Genomic DNA, 19,319 nt, shown 5'->3' with positions numbered 1-19,319 from the left:
CTCCCCATGTGGTGGCAAATTGGTGACAGAAACAGCACACCACTTTAATTCTGTTGGCTTCAATGTCCATTTTCCAACAACGCTAAGCAGGCAGCTTAAAACCTTGTTCTTCCACTTGCTAAAAGTGCATTGAAAAAGGTCCCCAAGTGGATTAAAAAGGGTGAGCCGCCAGTTGGGGACATGGAAAAAAGAGAGATGCCCAGTCATTAAAACAGCAATGTAAAGCTATCAGTCAACACATGTATCCTAATAGCTCTTTCTTGTCACAAAACCTGGGAGGTAGGAGTGATGAAGTATGTTTCATTAAGAAGAAGGGGAATCTAAAATGCTTCCTACTATTTAATGCTGTTCCCCTACTGATTTACTTACATCTTTAGGCATAAACTAAATTTGGAGTATTGCTCAAGAGGAGAGGGAGGGGATGTTTAAAGAGCTTAGTTTAGTAAATTACAAAGGTGTAACTCTGAGATGCAGCTCACAGATTGGAACCCACTCTTATAAATGAGAAGAGAAAGCCTATTAATTTTAATTCTTTTAATATCTCTGATGTCAAACATGCTTTTAAAATGTACCGATAAGCTATTCAGTTTGCTTTCTGGTTCAGCTTGCTGCAGGGATAAAAAACGGAAACAAGAAATCATGGTCAAGCCACATTTATCTTTACTGTAGCAAGAATAAAGCAATGCTGGATACATTCAGAAATGAATATCTGGGAGAACGGAGTATTGCTATATCAGCTTGTTTTAGGCTGACAGAAAAGTTGCAGAGAGGCAAAAAAGGGGGGAAAAGGATCGGTTGGTATGGGAAGAACAACACTTTGTGTTTTTAACAGATGTAAAAATTAGTGGAGAGACTATAGGAATGGCAAAAATATTCCATCCAGAATCTATGTTCATAGTCTTCTAGAGACATGGGTCAAGAGCAAGGACAATTACATGCCTGTAGCACAATTTTTATTCATTGGTTAGGCTTCTATCTGGCCTTTCAGTCAGGAACTCCAGGCAACATACATAATAATCCTCCCATATTCTCCGACAGCAGCTCTGAGCGATAGGGTGGGCTAAGACTGTCCAACGTCCGCCAGGAAGCTTCAGTGGCTGAGGGCCAACTTGAACCAGGGTCTCCCAGTCCTAGTTTGGCACCTTCACCACTACTCCACACTAGCTCTCAGCCTGAGAGACATTGACTATCCCAAAGTCATCCAGGGAGCTCTGTGGCTGAAGATGGACTTGAACCTGGGTCTCCCCAGTTCACAGGACCGTGTATTTTCAGTGACTAGGGCAGAGGCGTAGCCCACACCTTTCCCACTTATGCAATACCCCTCTGAATGAGTAATTCTCAGAGGAGAAATTGGGAGTGGTATTAAAAGTTGGGCTGGCATTGACTGATTTGTTGACTTCAACCTTGACAAGCTCTAGATGCATGGAGTTCAACTCCCAGGGCCCTCAGCAATGACCATGGTCTGGAAATTGAAGTCCGTAAATCTGGAAGTTGCCACGGTTGGGAAACCCTGACTCAGTTATTATCTGAAGTTCTGCACCTGCCCCTTCAGCTGAAAAATGGTACCTGGCTCTTAAAAAGATCCGTTCCCATTTCCACTCTTTTAACCAAAAGTCATCACACAAAAAGAAAAGGCATTTGGAGGAAAATGTCCCCTCAAGTTCTTAGCTACAAACTGGCAGAGTTGCCACTGAATAAGCTAATACTGTGAGGCGTAGCTGAAGTGGGGTGGGAGGGAAAGCCAGCTGAAACTAAGTCATCAGTGTGATTGGATTCAAACAAAACACATCCCTAAAGATCTTTTTTCCCTCCTCTCCTCCCGTGCATAGCTAGGGAGAACTTCAGCAGCATCTTTCTCTCTTTTAAAAAAGACAATTAAGGAAGAAGCAAAAAAGAAAGGTCAGTGCCATAAAAATGCCATCTGTCTGGATAAAGATGTTCATGGACTATCTTGCTGCCCTTTGCTAGACCCATCATCACTGGCATTTAAAGAGGAAAGGGCAACAGAGAAAGCAAATCTGAATCCCCTTTCATTTTCAGACCCAGGGAGAACACTTCTGTGTTTAAGTGGCCCACAGCCCCTTGGTCCATACCTTGGGCATTTTGCATCCATGAAGAGTCACCAGAACTACTTTGGCAGATATCTCTTAAGGCACATCCTTAAACATGATGCCCATCAAAATCCATGTAACTCTTTGAAATCAGGCCCTGTTGAAATACCAGGCAGACATATTCTCCTGCACTTTAGGGTGTTATGTCTTATTCAACTAGAGGAGAGAGAACGGGATTTTGCTGTTCCCTTCAAAGGAGAAGAAAACTTTGGAGAGAAGGATGGGGTGACAAGGAGAGGAAGACCACAGGAAAGAGGACAGTACAGTGAAAGAAAGGACACTCACAAACACCCCACACCTGTTTTGTGACTGTGAAGTGAAAGAACCCAATATTTTACTCACCAAGAATGTCACTCCACCTTTTTCCATCAAAAGAAATTTCAGAAGCCAATTCTCTTGTCATCAAATTAAGGATTGTTGGGGGGAAATGCAGGCTGGATTGGAGAAGACATACCCTAGGCCATACAAATGCTTATACATTCATGTGAATGGGATTTATCATTTATTCATGTAAGGGGTTTATCTGGAATGACTCAATAGTGCAAAACTGGGCAAATGACCATATTGCACTTTCCTGTACTCTTTGGTTCTGTGCTATGCACACATATGCAGACACCTGAACATTTAGAAGGTTCTCAGGACCTGCTTTAAGGTAAACACTCCAGAGCCTTCAAATTCCACATGTTAAGCCACAAATCATGTGAATATTTTGGTGAACTTTCTCTGTTTTGGTTTCCTGTCTCTGTGCATATTCAAAGTTGCACTTCAGATCTGCCTTGTTGATGTCTTCTATGGATTTTTTTTTTTTTAAAGAAATTTGACGTCTACAAACTCCAGGTGTGATGTACCCCATCTGCTGTCTTTACTGATATTTGGATCAAAACTTTTCTGGCCTTTGCTGTTCTTCAGAAGAAGGATGATGTCCCAATCTCTGAAAACATGTCAAAATATGGGATTTAAAAGGAATGCAAAGATGGGAAAAAAATCCATCTCTCTGGAAGACTGTGTTTTGTTAAATGCAAGAACATACAGAAGAGAACATTACAACTCCAGGCACCTTAGTTCCATCTGAATGTATCCATTAGACAAAGCAGATTAATCCTGCCATTAAAGTATTGAGTTATTTGAAAATAATATAAACTTCCAAAGAAACAGTATGGCTTCCTTGACAATATAAAAAATAGAAAAATTACCATGGAATTTGGGAGTACAGGCGAAACAATTAGGGAACCATCTTAATTAAAATGAAGACAAACCCAACTAAATATATGAGTTATGGAGGAAATGAATGTGGACAGAGAAGTGGGAAGGAGAGAATCAATGCCATCCAACGTAGCAGTATAGAAAAAGAATGTAAGCAACACAATATTCTGCTCAGTAAGGCCCAGGAGAAAACACTAGCTGTGTAAGTGTGTCTGAAGCAATTTGCAGATTAGGACTAAAGGATAATTCAGCGGGGTCGTAGATGACGAATTTAGAGCAGAGGGCAACAGGTTGATGTTCCTCCACATGCAAATTGTAGCAATGTCACAGCCATCTTGCTTTTATGAAACTGCAGCATTCCAACAACATGCTAAATCAGGTCAGGATCCAGACCTAGCAAATGGATTTACCCTATATGATAGCCTTGGTTAGTTTTCAGTGTAGTGACTTTTCTTTGGGGTTAAGCCTGAAATGCCGAACCAGTGTGCTTGGTTAGTGGATGATTCAGTATACTGTGTGACCCCCCCAAAATGGGTTAATTCAATAAGCATGGTGAACATATTCCACAAACAGTCTCTACGCACCTTTTCAACCAATATCAGCAATAACATTCGTCCAGTATTGGTTCTCACAGCTTAAATGTGTATTTCCTGTCATTCATATTTTAATCAACACACGGTTATTTTAGGCTTCTAAAGCTCAAGTTAGACTAATCTAATTCACACATATTGGATCCATTCATGTCACCCAATTTTCTTCAACACCTCCAACAGCAACAGCCAGAACACAATTACAAGCATCAAACTATGAAAAGTGACTGTCTTAAAACACGCCACTTTTCAAAGACTGGCAACATTCTTCATGAAATGTTCTGGAGGAACACAACTTCATTTGAAAACTTCTCCAGACAATGAGGCAGTAGGAATCAAAAGACGATAGAGAAACAATGCCTACTAAAAACTCCTTTACGGGGGGTCATCAGGGAGCAGTGAATAACTGCTCAAAGAAGCTTTTTGCCATTTGCCGTAATAAGATCAATGCAGAGTTTCCAATTTTGAAACCTGCACTGAAAATGTAAAGGCAGCAGTAACTTCTTGCTCTGCTGAGTTGCATTTTCAGAGTCAGTGGAGGAACCCTGTTAGCCACAGATTTTTAGAGAAAAGATCCAGAGTATCAAAACTTCCTGCTTCATTAATTTCTTTTCGTTATCTTTACTGACTTAAGTCTCATGGCTAACTGTTGAGCATAATCAAGCTTTGAGATTTCACTCAGAGCAGTAGCTTTAACCTACATATTTACCATTATCTCCCAGCAGATTTTGGTCTGGGTTTAGCAATATTGCCAGTGATGAAGACCACAGTTCTACCAAAGCTTGAATGTTTTTCTAAATGCCACCACCCTCTGTTCTCCCTTGTTGGAAACCTTTTCCAAAATAATTCATTAATATGCCTGCATATAAACGAATCAGGGATATATATACATGCCGTGACACCAAAAACCTTGATTGAAATACAATACATAATTGATACACCACTGATACATTACAGATCTACAACGAGTTATCAAGTTTATCGCTGTCACCAAGAGCTCATTCGAGTATTTGGACTCCCAGAAAATTCTTGAACTGTTTTGAGGAAAACAGCTTAGCATTCTTTACAGCAAGTCCAGCACACTGAAAATTCAGTCCCACTGAGATCTATAGACCTGAACACCCAAGGAAACATGCGTTGGATTGGGGTACCTAACAGTTTTCCCCCTTCCTGGTCTAGAAATCAGCTGTGGTTGAAATACTTGAAAAACCACTCAACTACCTTTTTACATATTTAGCCAAAAGATGCTAGTGTGAAACCACCAGCAATAAAACTGAAGGTGAGAACGTGGGCCAATTCTTACTGCTGGATTCAGGAAGGCAAGGCAAAGTCTGGCTCTCCCAGGCCTAAGAAACTCCAGTGTCACCAAGCAAAACACCAAAACAATAACACTTACGTAAGTTATTAGCAGGTGGTCTTGTTTCCATGTTCTCGTAATGCTGCATGTGAACCACAATATTGAGATCTGTTTCCATATGATCTGTCGTGCAGGGAGCTTCTGGTCGCATCACATCGGCAAGAGCTCTGAGTTGTGAAAAGAGAATTAAGTTCACACACTTCACAAACCTATTCTATATCAGGAACATACACAGACTAAATCTGGGCAGAGAGGGCCATCCTAAGCTCTTTCCCCAATTTGTGGATTGTGAAATACAGGTCGTCCTCACTTAATGACCATAATCGGGACTGGAATTTTGGTTGCTAAGCGAAGTGGACATGGCGAATCTGACCTGATTTTACAACTTTTGCGGTGGTCATTAAGCAAATCACTGCAGTTGTTAAGCGGACCACATGGTCATTAAGCAAATCACACGGTTCCCCATTGATTTTGCTTGCCAGAAGCCTGCCAGGAAGGTCAAAAAAGGCAATCACATGACCACAGGACACTGCAATGGTCATAAATGTGAACCAGTTGCCAAGTGACCAAACCATGATCACATAACTGTGGTGATGCTGTGACAGTCATAAGGGCGAGGACCGGTTGTAAATCAAAACACAACAGGAAATTTTCTCTCCTGACATTTTCCTTTGGGAATGAAAAGACGTGCGGTAAACCAGAGAAACATCAAACCATCGCAAAAAAGACTGTACCATGAAGGAGATCCTTCATGGAGACAACAATCCTCAGCAATCTTGTAATTGAAGAAGTGAGCAAACACTGCATCCCACTCTTGAAAAATAATCAAGAGTTCTTTTCTCCTTTAAAAGAGCTATCAAAAGCAAATCTTGTGGCATCAGATTGAAAGAGAAGTAGGAATGGAAAAAAGGCAGGTTTCTCTCTGCCTGGCCCTAGCCTAGATGCTGTTGAGGGAAGAGGAGAGAAATAGGCAGCTCTGAAAGGATATGGGTTCCTCAGGTTTTTCTGAAAGATATACCCCCAAATATAGCAACTTTCCATTAAAAAACACTCCAAGGAGAACTGGGCATGTTCACTTATCTTCAGGAATGGAAAAATAAGAAGAAAATTATGCATGAACTGGGAGGGCCAAGAGCACAGCTACCAGTAGTGAGGCTGTAATCAGCATCAGGCAGAGGAGGATATCCCTGTCAACTTCCCACAATGCCCCTCAAAAAAACTTCAGCAGGTGCATCATGGGATATTACCACCCAGAGTCCCTCCTCAGGGGGAGATGGGCAGTGATTTTAAAAAATTGACAAATAAATAAATATTAAAATGGCAGTCCTTCTCCCACATTGCTAGTTCCTGTCCTGTCCCAATGGCTGTGCGCCAAGAGTCCAAAGGGGCTGAAATGAAATAAACGCAATACCTCACTGGAACATGAAAAATGGCAGTTTGATGTTGATTTTTAGAGGAAAATGCATGTAGAGCTATACCCTTGTAATAAAAAACTTTCAGAGACATAAGGCAAAATCCCACTAAATTAAATCTCAGGGTAAAACAGACCAACTGTCTGCTAGCATCCAAACACTCACAAAGCTGTGATTGTACAAAGGGACAAGGAAGACCCCATAAACCATAAGGCTCCGCTCTCATGGGTGCTTCTGAGTTCTCAGCAACCCCCTGACTAATAGTGTAAGAAGTACACATTCTGCGTAGCCCGTTGTCCAACCTGACACAACAAGTTGCACTGGACTCCAACTCCCACCAGCCCAAACCCAATGGGACTTGTAGTCCATCCCATGTAAAGACTGGGGAAAATGTTTTTCTAGTGTTCCTATTAACGATGCATGGTGTGATTCTATTTTACTGCCTTTCCTACTTTTTTACATATATGTATAACTCAAACTGCCCTAAGAATCCTTCTGGTCCAAAGGCTATAATAAAATATTTCCAGTAAGAACACTGTGTACACCTTAATTTTTTAAGAGGCAGCAACATATAAAGGTACGCACATTCTCCAAGGACCGGCCTCAAAATGGCCATTCTTATTCCATCCTTCCATGTGACAAGTATCCAAGGTCACCTAGCATGCTAAAAGAAAGGGAAGTTAAAATTAAGCTAATTGATTTATTGCTGGGTCTTTTGACCCCTTTATACTAGCCCTGTGGTCAAGTGTACTCCCTGGCTTATCATTCACTTCTTCTGTTCCATGGCTGGAAGCCTTAGTGATCCTCCACATCCACCACATTCTGAAAAACAGCCAGTTTCCCTCATCTGACTCTGGGGAAAAACCAGCCCGTTCAATCAAAGTAGAGTTTAGAGTGGTCATGCCCTTGCCTCTGTAGCAGTTTGCATAAAATCTGCCCAGTATTTCAGACAGAAAATGTGGTGGAAGAGGGGTGTAGAAGGCAGAGGAACTGGCCTTGAAGGACAGGAGGAAGATCTGCTACCAAGGAAACAGTAAGTGGGTCTTGAGCCTAAGCCAAGAAACTAATTTGAAAAAACATCTCAGACAAGCCCTTCCCAGTTCACAGGAAGAGAAAGGGAGGGAGGGAGGGAGGGGGAAACATCTTCAGACTCGCAAGATTCTGCTCCTAGGGCAGTTCCAATAAAAGTAATCCTGACCTATACGTCATTGGATTCATAGTCTGGTCTACCTTGTAGGGCTGACAAGGGAAAAAGGAAAGTCAACACCAGATTTTACTGTCAAGAGCAGCCTTGAACTCCATCTTTTTCTTGTCTAGCATATTATACTTGATATTTGGCCATTCTTGACTGTGGCCAAGTCAGCTGGAGTGCGTGGTATCTAAATCAATTAAATTAAATTAATAAATTAAATTAAATTAAGAACATAATACTTGCCCACTGTCATGAATAGCTGAGTATCAAGGATACTTTCAGGTTGAATAGGTTCTGGATATTCAGATTCCTTAAATAAAATGGGAAAAGGACAAGCTTGCCTGATCCAAGAAGAAAAAGAAGGGAAATCCTGGGGGAAATAACTAGAATAAGTTTAGGATTTGAAAGAGTCGAAGCAGCAGCAACATATCAAGATAACCGTAGCACTGGTCTACATAATAGAGAAAAATCACAGAACTGGCTCCAGATTCAGAAAGCTGAATAACTAAGTTCCTAAGAGGGAAATATTATTATACTGCAATCTGCAGTTCTGGGCAGAGCCTAAATCATGAAAAAGAAAAACCACATACACCTGCCTACAAAGAAGCCGTCAATTACAGCAGACTTTTTGGACACAGGAAAAAAACAGAGGTTGACAAAGCTAGTTATAAATATGTTAAAATGCTGGAGACAACATGTTTAGTAGGAGAATGTGAAGGGCAAGAAATAGCAAAATCTTATTTTCAAACAGGAGTGAAATAAATAAAGGATGCCCTTTAGGACAGGGAAAGTCTGCAAAGCTTCCTTTGATTCTGTACATACTTAAAAGCTGGGCTGGGGACATCAAGCACATCCAGCTGAGAGACAGGCAAAGCAAGACTTCCAAGGATTTTGGACCACAACTCCCAGAGTCCTTTACTATGGTTGGGTCGGCTAAGCATGATGGGAATTGGATGTTTAAAACCGACCCAGCCTTGAAATTTCTCGGCCGTTTACCTCCCTTACAAAAGAGGGTTCTATTGTATTGGCTTTTATTGGTTGAGAATTTCCCATTCCTCCTGGTTGCCATTTCTAAGCTAACTTTATTGTTGAAGAGGTGTTGTCTGTGATGCATCTTTTCCTGCCTCTGAAGCCTCCATACCCTTCTACATTTACCAGTTTGGAAAAGATCCCTCATGATGGCTTTCCTTGGGATTTAATAGATGCCAAGAAAGCTGCAGTGTGCTGCAGCAACAGTTATACAATGAGAGACAGGGCACACTCACATATACACACACCCCTGGCTGTCTTGTCCTGAAATAAGCACAAGAACTCATACCCCACCCAGATTTTCCCCCAAATTCTCTTTCCCGTTGAAAGAATTTTCCAAAGCAAACTCTCTTTGGTTAGATCACAAAGAAGACTTGATGGGAGAAAAAGCAAGGGAATTTTTCTGAGCAGCACCATCCAAAACGTGGGGAAGGTACCAGATCATCTACCTCAACCTAACCCATCCAGAGTAATCTTCTTTCAAATGCAGGCTCCTGCCCCCATTAATAAGATGCGTGAAGAGTTTGGACGAAAGCACTAAATAGCCTGGAGCGCAAAGTGAATGCATCAGCTCGCCAATGTTCATAAGAGGGGGCAGGCAACAGCCATCAAAATACCTCGCCCCATTTTCTTCCCCATAACAGATTGACTCTGGACAGACTGTTTTAAAAACATGTTAGTCCCTATGACTGTGAGATTAAATTGGAACAGGCAGGGCTTACACTAACAAACGCACCCTTGGCATTCTACATTTAATTGTTGTTTTAGATGCAACCTGTCCAGTATGCATTTGTTATCAGAAGGGTCTTAAGAAGCAAATAGGAACCAGGTGTCTCTCTCCTGTTGACTTCCATTTCTTGCAAGATCTACCTGCTGGACAAGCCATGAGCTCAATCAATATGAATGCAACCTGAGATTCCTAGGATTGGGAATTTCCCCTCCCAAATCATAGGGAAATGAGCAGCTATGCAGAACGAGAAGCTGAGCTAAATAGATGTCAGAAAAAGCAGGCAGTGTTCATTGCATGAATTATAACTGAACTCCTCCAGTTTTCTCTGCCTTTTTGGATGGGAAAGCCTTCTGAATCCTCAGTTGGCAGATCTCCCATGTTGGTGGAGCTATTCCCACATGGCTAATGAGTAACACCAAATTCTTCCATCAGCACAGTATTTCAAGTGTATCACATTTTTCCCGAGGATATGTCTTAATCATGCTTTAAAGCAGAAATGGTCAATCATCAGGCTTGTAAAATCTAGGCTAGGTTCACATTCTAAGTCAAGATGGTTGGTTCAGCCATGGTTTAATGAATAACCACAACAGGCTGAGTTCAGGCCACAAGCTCAGCCACAAGGAAGCAAACCATATTTTGGTTGGTATGATGCTGGGTTCTTGTTGGTCTCTGAACTCAGTTTTTGTTCTTGCAGACGTTCTTGCAGGTGTTTCATTACCAGGGTTGGTAATGAAACATCTGCAAGAAGGAAAGCCAGTCCAGAGAACACCAGAACCCAACAATATACTGTATAATACTGAGCTACATATATATTCTGTTAGGGTGATGTATCAGCCCAACTTTTCAGCTGGGACTCAAATCCTTCAGAGTGCTTATCTTGAGGTACAGAATGTAGCCAAAGAAAGCTTACAAACATACAAAAATCCTGAGTTTTTCCCTCCAACAATCCAGCTCACAGCTTTTCTTTTCTTTTCTTTTTTTAAAGTTGGATTCTTTCCATCATTAGGCCTCTAGGAGTAAGACATTTTTGCTGAACTGTTGCAAATCATGGCGAGGTCTACTGGTGGCTTGATGCTCCCTCCCTTGCTTCAGAGTCCTCACCTACTGGCCTGGTTTACTCTGTATGCTAAACCCTACACCAGTTGCTGTGTTCACAGAGTATGTTGTACCTACAGAAATAAACTTTATTATGGGCTGCTTTTGCCCAACCTGCTAAGCCACAAACAAATTACATACTAGCTTAGTTAGCCTCACAAGGACCCTACAAGGCAGCTCAATGGGGTCATCCCTGACAAAGCTGTGACACTCTGTTGCAGCTTGGAGTGCTCACCTTCACAACCTTTCACCCCATCATCAACATCCTATTTCACAAATACATTGTTCCCTTCCCTCTCTTTTTTCATTTACATCTGTCTAAATATCTCAACTTTCAACCTAGCTCTCTTACATTTGATACATGTTTTTATTCTTCTGCAAACCCTTGAACATGCCACTCATCTAGAAGACAGCTGAGATCTTCCCTCACATGCATGCATGGAAGATAGAGTTTTGGCTAACTAATCAAAGGCATAATAAACAAATGGAACAATATTGCAAGCAATTATGGCTTCTTCCAGACCCTTTGAAGTAACCTCAATCAACAGTCTCTGCAGGAAACCCCAAATGTGTAGACATTCAAGAGCTCTGTTTATGACACAATTAAGTATTAACTGGGTTCACACCCTATACTATAAACCTCAAATTATAAACCAGCCCAAGTCACCAGTTAGCAAACCATGTTAAGACTTAGCCCAGGCATCCCAGTTGGGACATCTGCTCATATCTACCCCAACTAGCCTTGACATTGTTGAGAAATCTGAAATTCAAGAACATTCAGGTAGAGAAACCTAACATAATGCATTTAACTAGGTTCTTCTTGCCTTGAGTGCCTGAAACTCCCTTGAGATAGGCAAAAATTGCATTCACACATGCTTAGACAGGTTAGTGAATTATCCTTTTTAGCTTATCCAAAACATGAACCCACCAAATATGTACAACTTGTTAAAACACAAAAAAGGAACCGAGCTTATCATTAGCCAAGCTAAGCATGTGGCACAAATGTATCTACTAGGGCTTTATCTGACCTGGTTAATGGCAGTGTATTGAGATAGGCAGAGAAGGACTGCCCAAGGCAGTGTGCAACCCCGGGTCCCTCTTCATTCAAATTCCAGGAAGGCAGCATCAGGAATAAGAGAACAAGGGGGCTCCGCAGCATGCATGACCACTAACAGAAATGCCTCCCTCACCAAAGAGAAAGAAGCATTTCAGCACATTAAAAAACACCCCAGAATACATCTCCATGTATTATGGCATGAGCAGATGCACCCCAACCCTTCGTGCCAGCTGGCTGCTTAGAAACAGTACAAAGAATCACAACAGGCAAGAGAGATACAGGAGGCTTACCCAAGGTCAGTTGTGGTTGCAGCCTTTAACAAAAGCACAATCCAAACAAAGCCTGAGAGTTCACACACAGCATCCAGCAGTCTCTGGAATAAACAAAACCTTCTTCCAGCAAGCAGCTGTTTTCAAGAGAAGGCTTTGAAAACTGAATTCTCAGAGCCCTGCCCACAGCACGGCTTCAGACTACTAAAGGTCTTTACCCACAAGTAGAGTTTCACCTGTGGGGAATTACACCTTTGATTTCTTAGATGGATGTGGTTACCCTTTTCCAAAAAGGACTCTATCTATGCTGTGTTTATGCACACTTGGCTGTGATCAGCTAAACCTTGGCTCTATCAATTGCCAGTGTTTGTATAGGCACTCAACCATAAGCTAACTACCTAGTTTGAGTTTGCACAAGATGCTGGCTAAAAAACAGTTGGCTAGTTTATGTTTTATTGGTCACATGAATTCAGCCCAAAGTTAAGAGATTAAGATGCCTTTCTATCTCTCTGTTGTATTCTGGTTTAGGACTGGGATTAGCAGAGAGACACACCTGCTTCTCCTTTCTTGTAGCTAAAACATTTGAATGTTTTGTTCTCTAATCCCTATTTTCTATTTTACCTTCTCTATTTTCCATCTATCTTATTTTATCTTGCCTATATTTTCATATATATATAAAATTTTCAATACAGAGCATAAATTATGCCTTTCGGCCTTCTCTCTCACAAGTAATTATCATCCTAACCTTTTCCCCCATCCCCTTCGAATTTCTTGCCTATATTTTCTCTTACTCGCCTACAATTTATTTTATGTATTTGTTTATTATCCAAATTTAATTATTCTACAGACTGGAAGCCTGTGCTCTACTGTTTTCAGATCCGTTCTATTGTATGCTTTGCTCAAACTTTTCCTTAGTTTCTGTGTCTTCTCTTTTGGGCTGCTGCTTGTCTTTCCATCATTCTAGCTTTGCCCAAATTTTTCACTCTCAAGAAGGCCTGGGAGACAGACAAGAAAATCCCGCTTTCCTTTCTCCAACCTTCAAGTCTCAAAACATAAAAGAGCCAAAGAAGAATCAAAGGGAAGGTGCATGGCAGGACAAGAGAATTAGCCTAGCCAGAAGCATAAGATTTCTTTTGTGTCTTCAGAACTGAAAGAGGGTAATTCCCTCACTTACCTTTAATGCAATAAATAACAGGTGGGCATCTTGCTATTATTTATCACCAGAAGATTTTCAGAAATCTATAAAGTGTGGTTAAATGCAGGACATCTTCTATGTCCAGGTACTGAGTTATGGTCTGCTTCTTCCTCTCCCCAGTTCCCAATTCCATCACACCCTTATAAAATTCAGATTTCTTTTCTGGAACCGTGGCTTTCATTCAAAGGATGCATTTAACCAGATTGTTACATTAACTCATTTTCTGACTTCAATATGTTGGATCACAAATGGGTTGGCTTCATACATTCTACAAAACCAGGGGTGGGGGGGGGGCTAACCCATGGTGAACACTGCTCTCAAGCTTAGCTTGTGAATACATCTGCTAGGACTTTATCTCACCTAGTTGAATACGTCATGTGAAGCCATCTAAAGAGCTACGCAGGCAGCATGCCAGGGAATTCAAATAGCATGCACTCAATGCAAGACCCAATGGCCTTCTGATTGATTGATTGCACAGGCTTCTATGTCACTCTAATTTGTCAACTGTGAGCGTCTTTTGGGGTTTGTTCGTTTGTTTCATGCCTTCAAGTCAATGTTGACTCCTGGTGAGTGCCTGGAGTAGTCCCTGCAGTTTTCTTGGCAAGCTTTTTCAGAAGTGGTTTGCCACTGCCTTCTTCCTAGGGCTGAGAGAGAGTGACTGGCCCAAGGTCACCCAGCTGGCTTTGTGCCCAAGGCGGTACTAGAACTCACAGTCTCCTGGTTTCTAGCCTGGTGCCTTAATCACAACACCAAACAAAGCATCTTACAAAACCCCAATACGGTAATTAAAGTTGAAAATAGACAATATAGCACAAAACAAGAAGAAAACAATACCAGTAATCTCAACCACCCATCCATGATGCCACTTGTCCAGAGAATAAATAATCTTCCATTCCCTCTCCATAGGTTCTCCTAAAGAACTAGTTTTCACACCCTTCTGAAATAGTAGTAGTTCTAGCTTTCTAGTTCTTGAGGACTAGAAAGCTACCTTGGACAAATGCAGGCCTGAAGGGGGATCAAACACCTAATTCCTTACCATTTGCAATAATTTTTTAAAATTATCCTAGCATCAAATAAGCAAACTGATGGAAATGTTTTATAAATGCCATGCAACATCTCTGCTACAATGTGTTTAACACTACCAAGACATTTAAGTTTGGATCAATGCAAAAGCTGTTAAGTATCTCTGATAAATAAAAAGGCAGATAGGGTTGTATAATGCCCTTTTTCAGCCCAAAATGATTATCTTTCAGCTATGTTCACGTAATGGCTTAACCAGGGCAGGTAAAGCCTTAACATATTCTTCTCCATGCAAAGCTTTGTGTTAACCTTGATTAGGCTAGATAGATGATGGAGAGAGACAGACACATGCCCACACACGCACACACATACACACCATACACATTTACAGAGAGGAGGAGGCTTAACGTGTGTGAACCCACTCCATTAGGTGAAGTTATGATTAGTTAATTATGTGTTTTTCACATCTGTAGTGCCAACCCAGAAAAAGGATTTATTCAGTAACCAGGTAAAATAGGTTATGTGAATTATGCAGTCTTGGAATTGTTGTGGTCACTGCAAGCATGGGAAACTGTCATGGAAAGATGTCTGGCTGTTAGAGAGATCTGGGAACTGCAAGATGGTTTAAATAAGTTCTGCCTTGGCCGCTTGACAAGGAACCCAACAACTGCTTTGTCCCCTTTGTTCAATATCATTTTCTCGTCCCTCAAACTATGGTCTCTTTAACTGGACATTGCCGAGAAGGAATAGTGGGATGCACAGCCTAGACTCCCCCACTATTCTGCCCTTCAATCTGAAGAGATGCCCCCATTCACCAGTTCCCTCTGGCACCCTTAGGAACTACACCGGAAGCCAGAGGCGAAGCTGTCTCCATTACAGCTGGCCAGTCTCCTAGATAAGAAAGAATTTTAGGGCAGGGATGAGTCAAAGAAAGATCAGGATCTGCTGGCAGATCTCTGGCAACTTACAGTAGCTCAGCAAGAATCTCGGATTCCAACAGAGAACAGCAAAATCAAAAGAATCTACCCTCCACGCAGGTGTGAAGGGAGTGAGCTTGGAATAACCAGGAGAGATTTGGGTGTGAAAAAATTAGGAGCAAAATAAATTTTGGACCATCCAAAGAAATTCCTGACTTCAGTATGTTCTCACAGATATTCTGTTCAGAATCAATTCTCGGTCTTGTACTCTACTTGACTGATCTCAGGGCTGTAGTAAACACAAAATAGACTCCACCAAGCTTGGCATTGCTTTTCTTTGGTTTAAGGTGTCCTGTTTGGGCAATCATAGCTTCCATTCATTCCTTTAGTCATCAATCAGGATTCTACAGTGTGCACAGAAGCACACAAACCAAGTCCACTTGTCTCAAAGGAAATTGTTTTCTAAAAGTTTGCTTTTGGAAACAATAAGCTGTGGGTACAGGCAAATGCCTTAACAGTGATGGAGGAAAAATTGAAGATTGTTCAGTTTGGTCCTTGCGGAGAAGTTGGATTTTAAGAAAGGGTTTGATAGGAGAGAAAATAAGCTCCATTCTGGGAGGGAGCAGTGAGCACAAGAGACCAAAAAAAAGAAACAGGGTGGAATCAAAATTGGGGCCCTGTTTAACTGCACAGAATCTCAGATTCTGCAGGACGTGTGTAAATACATCAGTCCCAGTTCTTTCTTCTTTCAGCAGTAGAATGCTATGGTTACTTTATGCCAGTCTTGGTATAGAGACTACAGAAACACATAGAGATCTGGATAAGGGGAAGGAGGGACCAAAGTCTTTTCCAACCTTCTCAAAAAGCGGAAGACAGAAAGGTATCCTTGAACTTTCTTGGCCTGAATTTAGTGGTTTAGACCCCTCAGATGGGACAAGAGGGTATTCTCTCCCTGTCTCCCCACCATTAGCAAACCTTCCTACTTACAGAAGACCATCTGCACAGGAGGTTCGGTTCCCTACAGATTCCTACAGATTTCTTCTTGGTAGTAAAAAATGATTGCCCATCAGCCAGTTTATAAATAGCAAATAATTGCTAGTGAAAGGAATGGGTGATGCATTCTGAGAACTATTTTGGGTGCCTGGATGCAGGGGGAAGCTGTTTGTCACAAAGCAAACAGCAAGATCCAGGTGTTTGGTCCATCCTGGGTGTTGGGGGAAAAAGAGAGAGACAATGAGAAGGGAGTTAGACGGAAGATGAAGGACCTGGCTGTCTGAGCGGCCATCAGTCACCTCAGCTGTGCCCATTAAAAAGCATTTCCTTGTGATGCCATTGCTCCCCTTGAGAACTTCTCCCTAATGCCAATATCCATCTGGTGGAGCAGGGAAAAGTCACCTGATTTTGGACTACAGTTCTCACCTCCACTACCCAACCCAATGGTTGGATATGTGGGGACTTGCACCGCAAAGCACCTGGGTTCTTGGTTTCTTACCCATGTAATAAAGCTATTTGCTTAGCTTCTCTCTCCCCCCCACCTTTTTTTTTTTGCTTTTAATTGTTTTTATTTGATCTGCAAAATGTCTCTCCCCATCTGTTTTGCTTTCATGTGTTGGGGATTAGCATAATGAATCAGACAGACCAAATAACTTGACAAATGAATTTTGACTTTGATTCCCTCCTGTTGCCATAATGGTGGGTAGCAGGGAAATTTGGTGGGGGAGGTGATGGGTAAAATTTCAAGGAGAGGCAACGGGCCAAAGTAGAGCTGGTCCCACCTGCCTAGTCCTCAGCCCCTGAGGCAGTTGGAGTTGCAAACAGCTGAAACCCAACAGCATTGTTTGGCAAAGAGAAGGGGGCGTAGATCTGAACTAAACCAGCCATTGCTCACTGGATACAGCTCTGAAACAAATCTGTGCACCACAGAAACATCCACATGCTGCTAATACACTGCTATCATGTATTAAGCATTTCTCTCTCTGTGGCAGAGACCAAGCTTTTTCAAGTTTATATCTCCCAGGGTGTGTTTATGTGAGTTGTAGTTGGACCCACCTGGAACTGCATGTTCAGTTTATCTGCTGGGTTCCATGTTAGGGTATATCTCTGCTTTTTGTGGACACATGCAGCTCCAGGTTGGAAGGAGAGGTGATTGGGAAGTGAAGGAAAGGCCCCCACTTTTCTGAGCCAAAGTAGCATGCTGATAAAGGGGTGTGTGCATGCAGACACGTGTGAGTGTGTGTGGGTCGGTGGGCATATTGCTGTGTGTGCATGTTGATCTGCCACCACAGAGGATTTGGCCCCACACATCAGAGTGGCAACAGATGGGATGGGGAAAATCTTTCTGCAGTTCTGGCCACACTGACTCAACATCCTTAATGGTTTCTGTTGCTGCTGCTGCTGCTTCTCCAACATCTGCAAGTGCCTGTGTGCATGGGTACTTCTTTCCTGTCCTTCCCACTGTTGGGGGGCTCCTTGGCCACCATTGCACAAGAGATGTAGGTTTAATGCCCCTGCAAAGCATTCCCCCCCCCCTCTTTCCCAGGGCTCTATGGAAGGTTTCCAAGATTGAAGGAGGGGGCATGCCCCTTGCAGTGCCTACCCCAACACCAAGAACAGAAGATGCCCACCCCAACGTGGCTGGGAGTTTTTTCCAAGGCTAAAACAGCACAACAGGCCTGCAGCAGGCAGCATATGGCCTCGGGATGGGAGGGGGTGTGGGTTGGGGAGGATCCCAGAAAGGGAGGAGGGAAGAGGCTCAGCTTACCTGGACATGTGTTCCCGCTGCGGCCGGTGTGCTTTCTCCAGCCCCAGTTTGGTGAAGATGCCCACTAACACCATGACCGCAACCACCCCACAGATGATGTAGACGATGAGGTTGGTCTTGTCGCGGGTGGGGTCGTGGGATTGGTCCATGGGCCGGTTGGTCATCTTGCGCCCGTTCAGCCAGGGGGGCTTGATATAGTTGGTGCAGATGTCCTGGTCCAAACGCCTCTTCTGATCCTGGCAGCAGAAACGGAAGCCACACGTGCCACAGCAGAAAGGGTAGCCGCGGACGCTGCAATTGAAAGCCTCGTCCCACTGGCCCATCACATCAAAGTAGCCCCGGCATGCCTCCGGGCTGGGGGGCGGCTCCGAGGCGTCGGCGGGTGGCGGCTCACCAGCTCGGCTGTGGTTCCCGCCGGAGTCGAACAGCATCACGATGCTGCCCAGGTGTTGCCCGACTTTCTCCTGCGCCCGACACAGGAGAGTGGGGAGAAGGTCTGCTGCCAAGTAGCCCAAAACCAAACGGAGGAAGCCCTTCATCCTTCGCAGCGCACCACCAGGACACCTGAGGTTGCCTTCCCTGCCGCCGCCGCCGCCGCCGCAATTCAAGCCTCCCGACGCTCCGGCGCTGCGCCAAGGATTGCACATAAAGGGGGTCTCTCCGGGGCAGACACCGTTGGGGCGCTCTCCCGCTCTTCTCCCCGCAGTTAGTGGCGAGGGCAGGATTTCAGCACAGCGGACAGCTCCGCGGTTTCAGGACCGCGGACAGCTCCGCGCAGCCCTGCAGGGCAGCCTCTGCCGAGCATGCGGGGTTGGGGGGCGGGGTACCCCTCCTCCTCCTCCTCCTCTCCCCCCGCCAGACCCCCTCCCCGTCTCTTCCCACCTTCCCACAGCTTCTGAGGCTGGGGAGGGAAGTGCGAGCGGCGGCGGCACTTGTAGAGTGTGGAGAGACACCCAGAGAGTGAATGAGTGGCCAAAAGAAGGAGGGGAGGAGGGGGAGGAGCAGGATCAGCAAGAGTGCGGGGGAGGGGGCAACTGGGGTGGGGGACTCAAGCCGTCGGGGAGACTGGAGGTGGGCGATCAAAGGATCCACGCGAGACGGGGGTGGGGAGGGAAGGGAGGGAGGCTAGAGACAGAATGAAATGTTTTTTGCAGAGGAAAAGCGGAATGGTGGGGGGGAGGAGGAAAAGAGTCAAGTCCCTTCGCTCTTCATTCTCCATTCAAGGTCCCCACTCCTCCTCCACCGCCGGCGCCACCATCACCGCCCCCCTCCACCCCCCCGCTCCGCCAGAGCGCCGGCCAAGTTCTCCAGCGGGGAAAACTCTCTTGCTAGGAGACGCGCCCCCCTCCCTGCAAGGAGGAGGGGCGAAGACTTGGGCTGC

The 19,319-nt window shown here is 43.8% G+C and overlaps 1 protein-coding gene across 2 annotated transcripts in view; it reads right to left on the bottom strand.

Annotated features, from left to right (window-relative positions):
• Window positions 1-18,996, bottom strand: part of SHISA9 (shisa family member 9) — a 165,918-nt gene extending 146,922 nt beyond the window's left edge. Inside the window, exons 1-3 of one of the 2 annotated variants that reach the window (XM_063314852.1) lie at window positions 18,959-18,996; window positions 17,939-18,388; window positions 5,301-5,428 (exon numbers count right to left, since the gene is read on the bottom strand). In XM_063314852.1, the coding sequence (XP_063170922.1) occupies window positions 5,301-5,428; window positions 17,939-18,369 (559 nt within the window). In that variant the 5' untranslated portion in view covers window positions 18,370-18,388; window positions 18,959-18,996. Of the gene's footprint in view, window positions 1-5,300; window positions 5,429-17,938; window positions 18,478-18,958 lie in introns of those variants that run through there. The other variant, XM_063314850.1, reaches the window with a different exon arrangement.
• Between the last annotated feature and the right edge of the window lie 323 nt (window positions 18,997-19,319).

The sequence above is a fragment of the Candoia aspera genome, chromosome 14 (genome assembly GCF_035149785.1).
Source record: "Candoia aspera isolate rCanAsp1 chromosome 14, rCanAsp1.hap2, whole genome shotgun sequence".
Taxonomy (NCBI): domain Eukaryota; kingdom Metazoa; phylum Chordata; class Lepidosauria; order Squamata; family Boidae; genus Candoia; species Candoia aspera.
The sequence above is the reverse complement of the archived record's forward strand: the minus strand, read 5'-3'. Positions and strand labels throughout refer to the sequence as shown.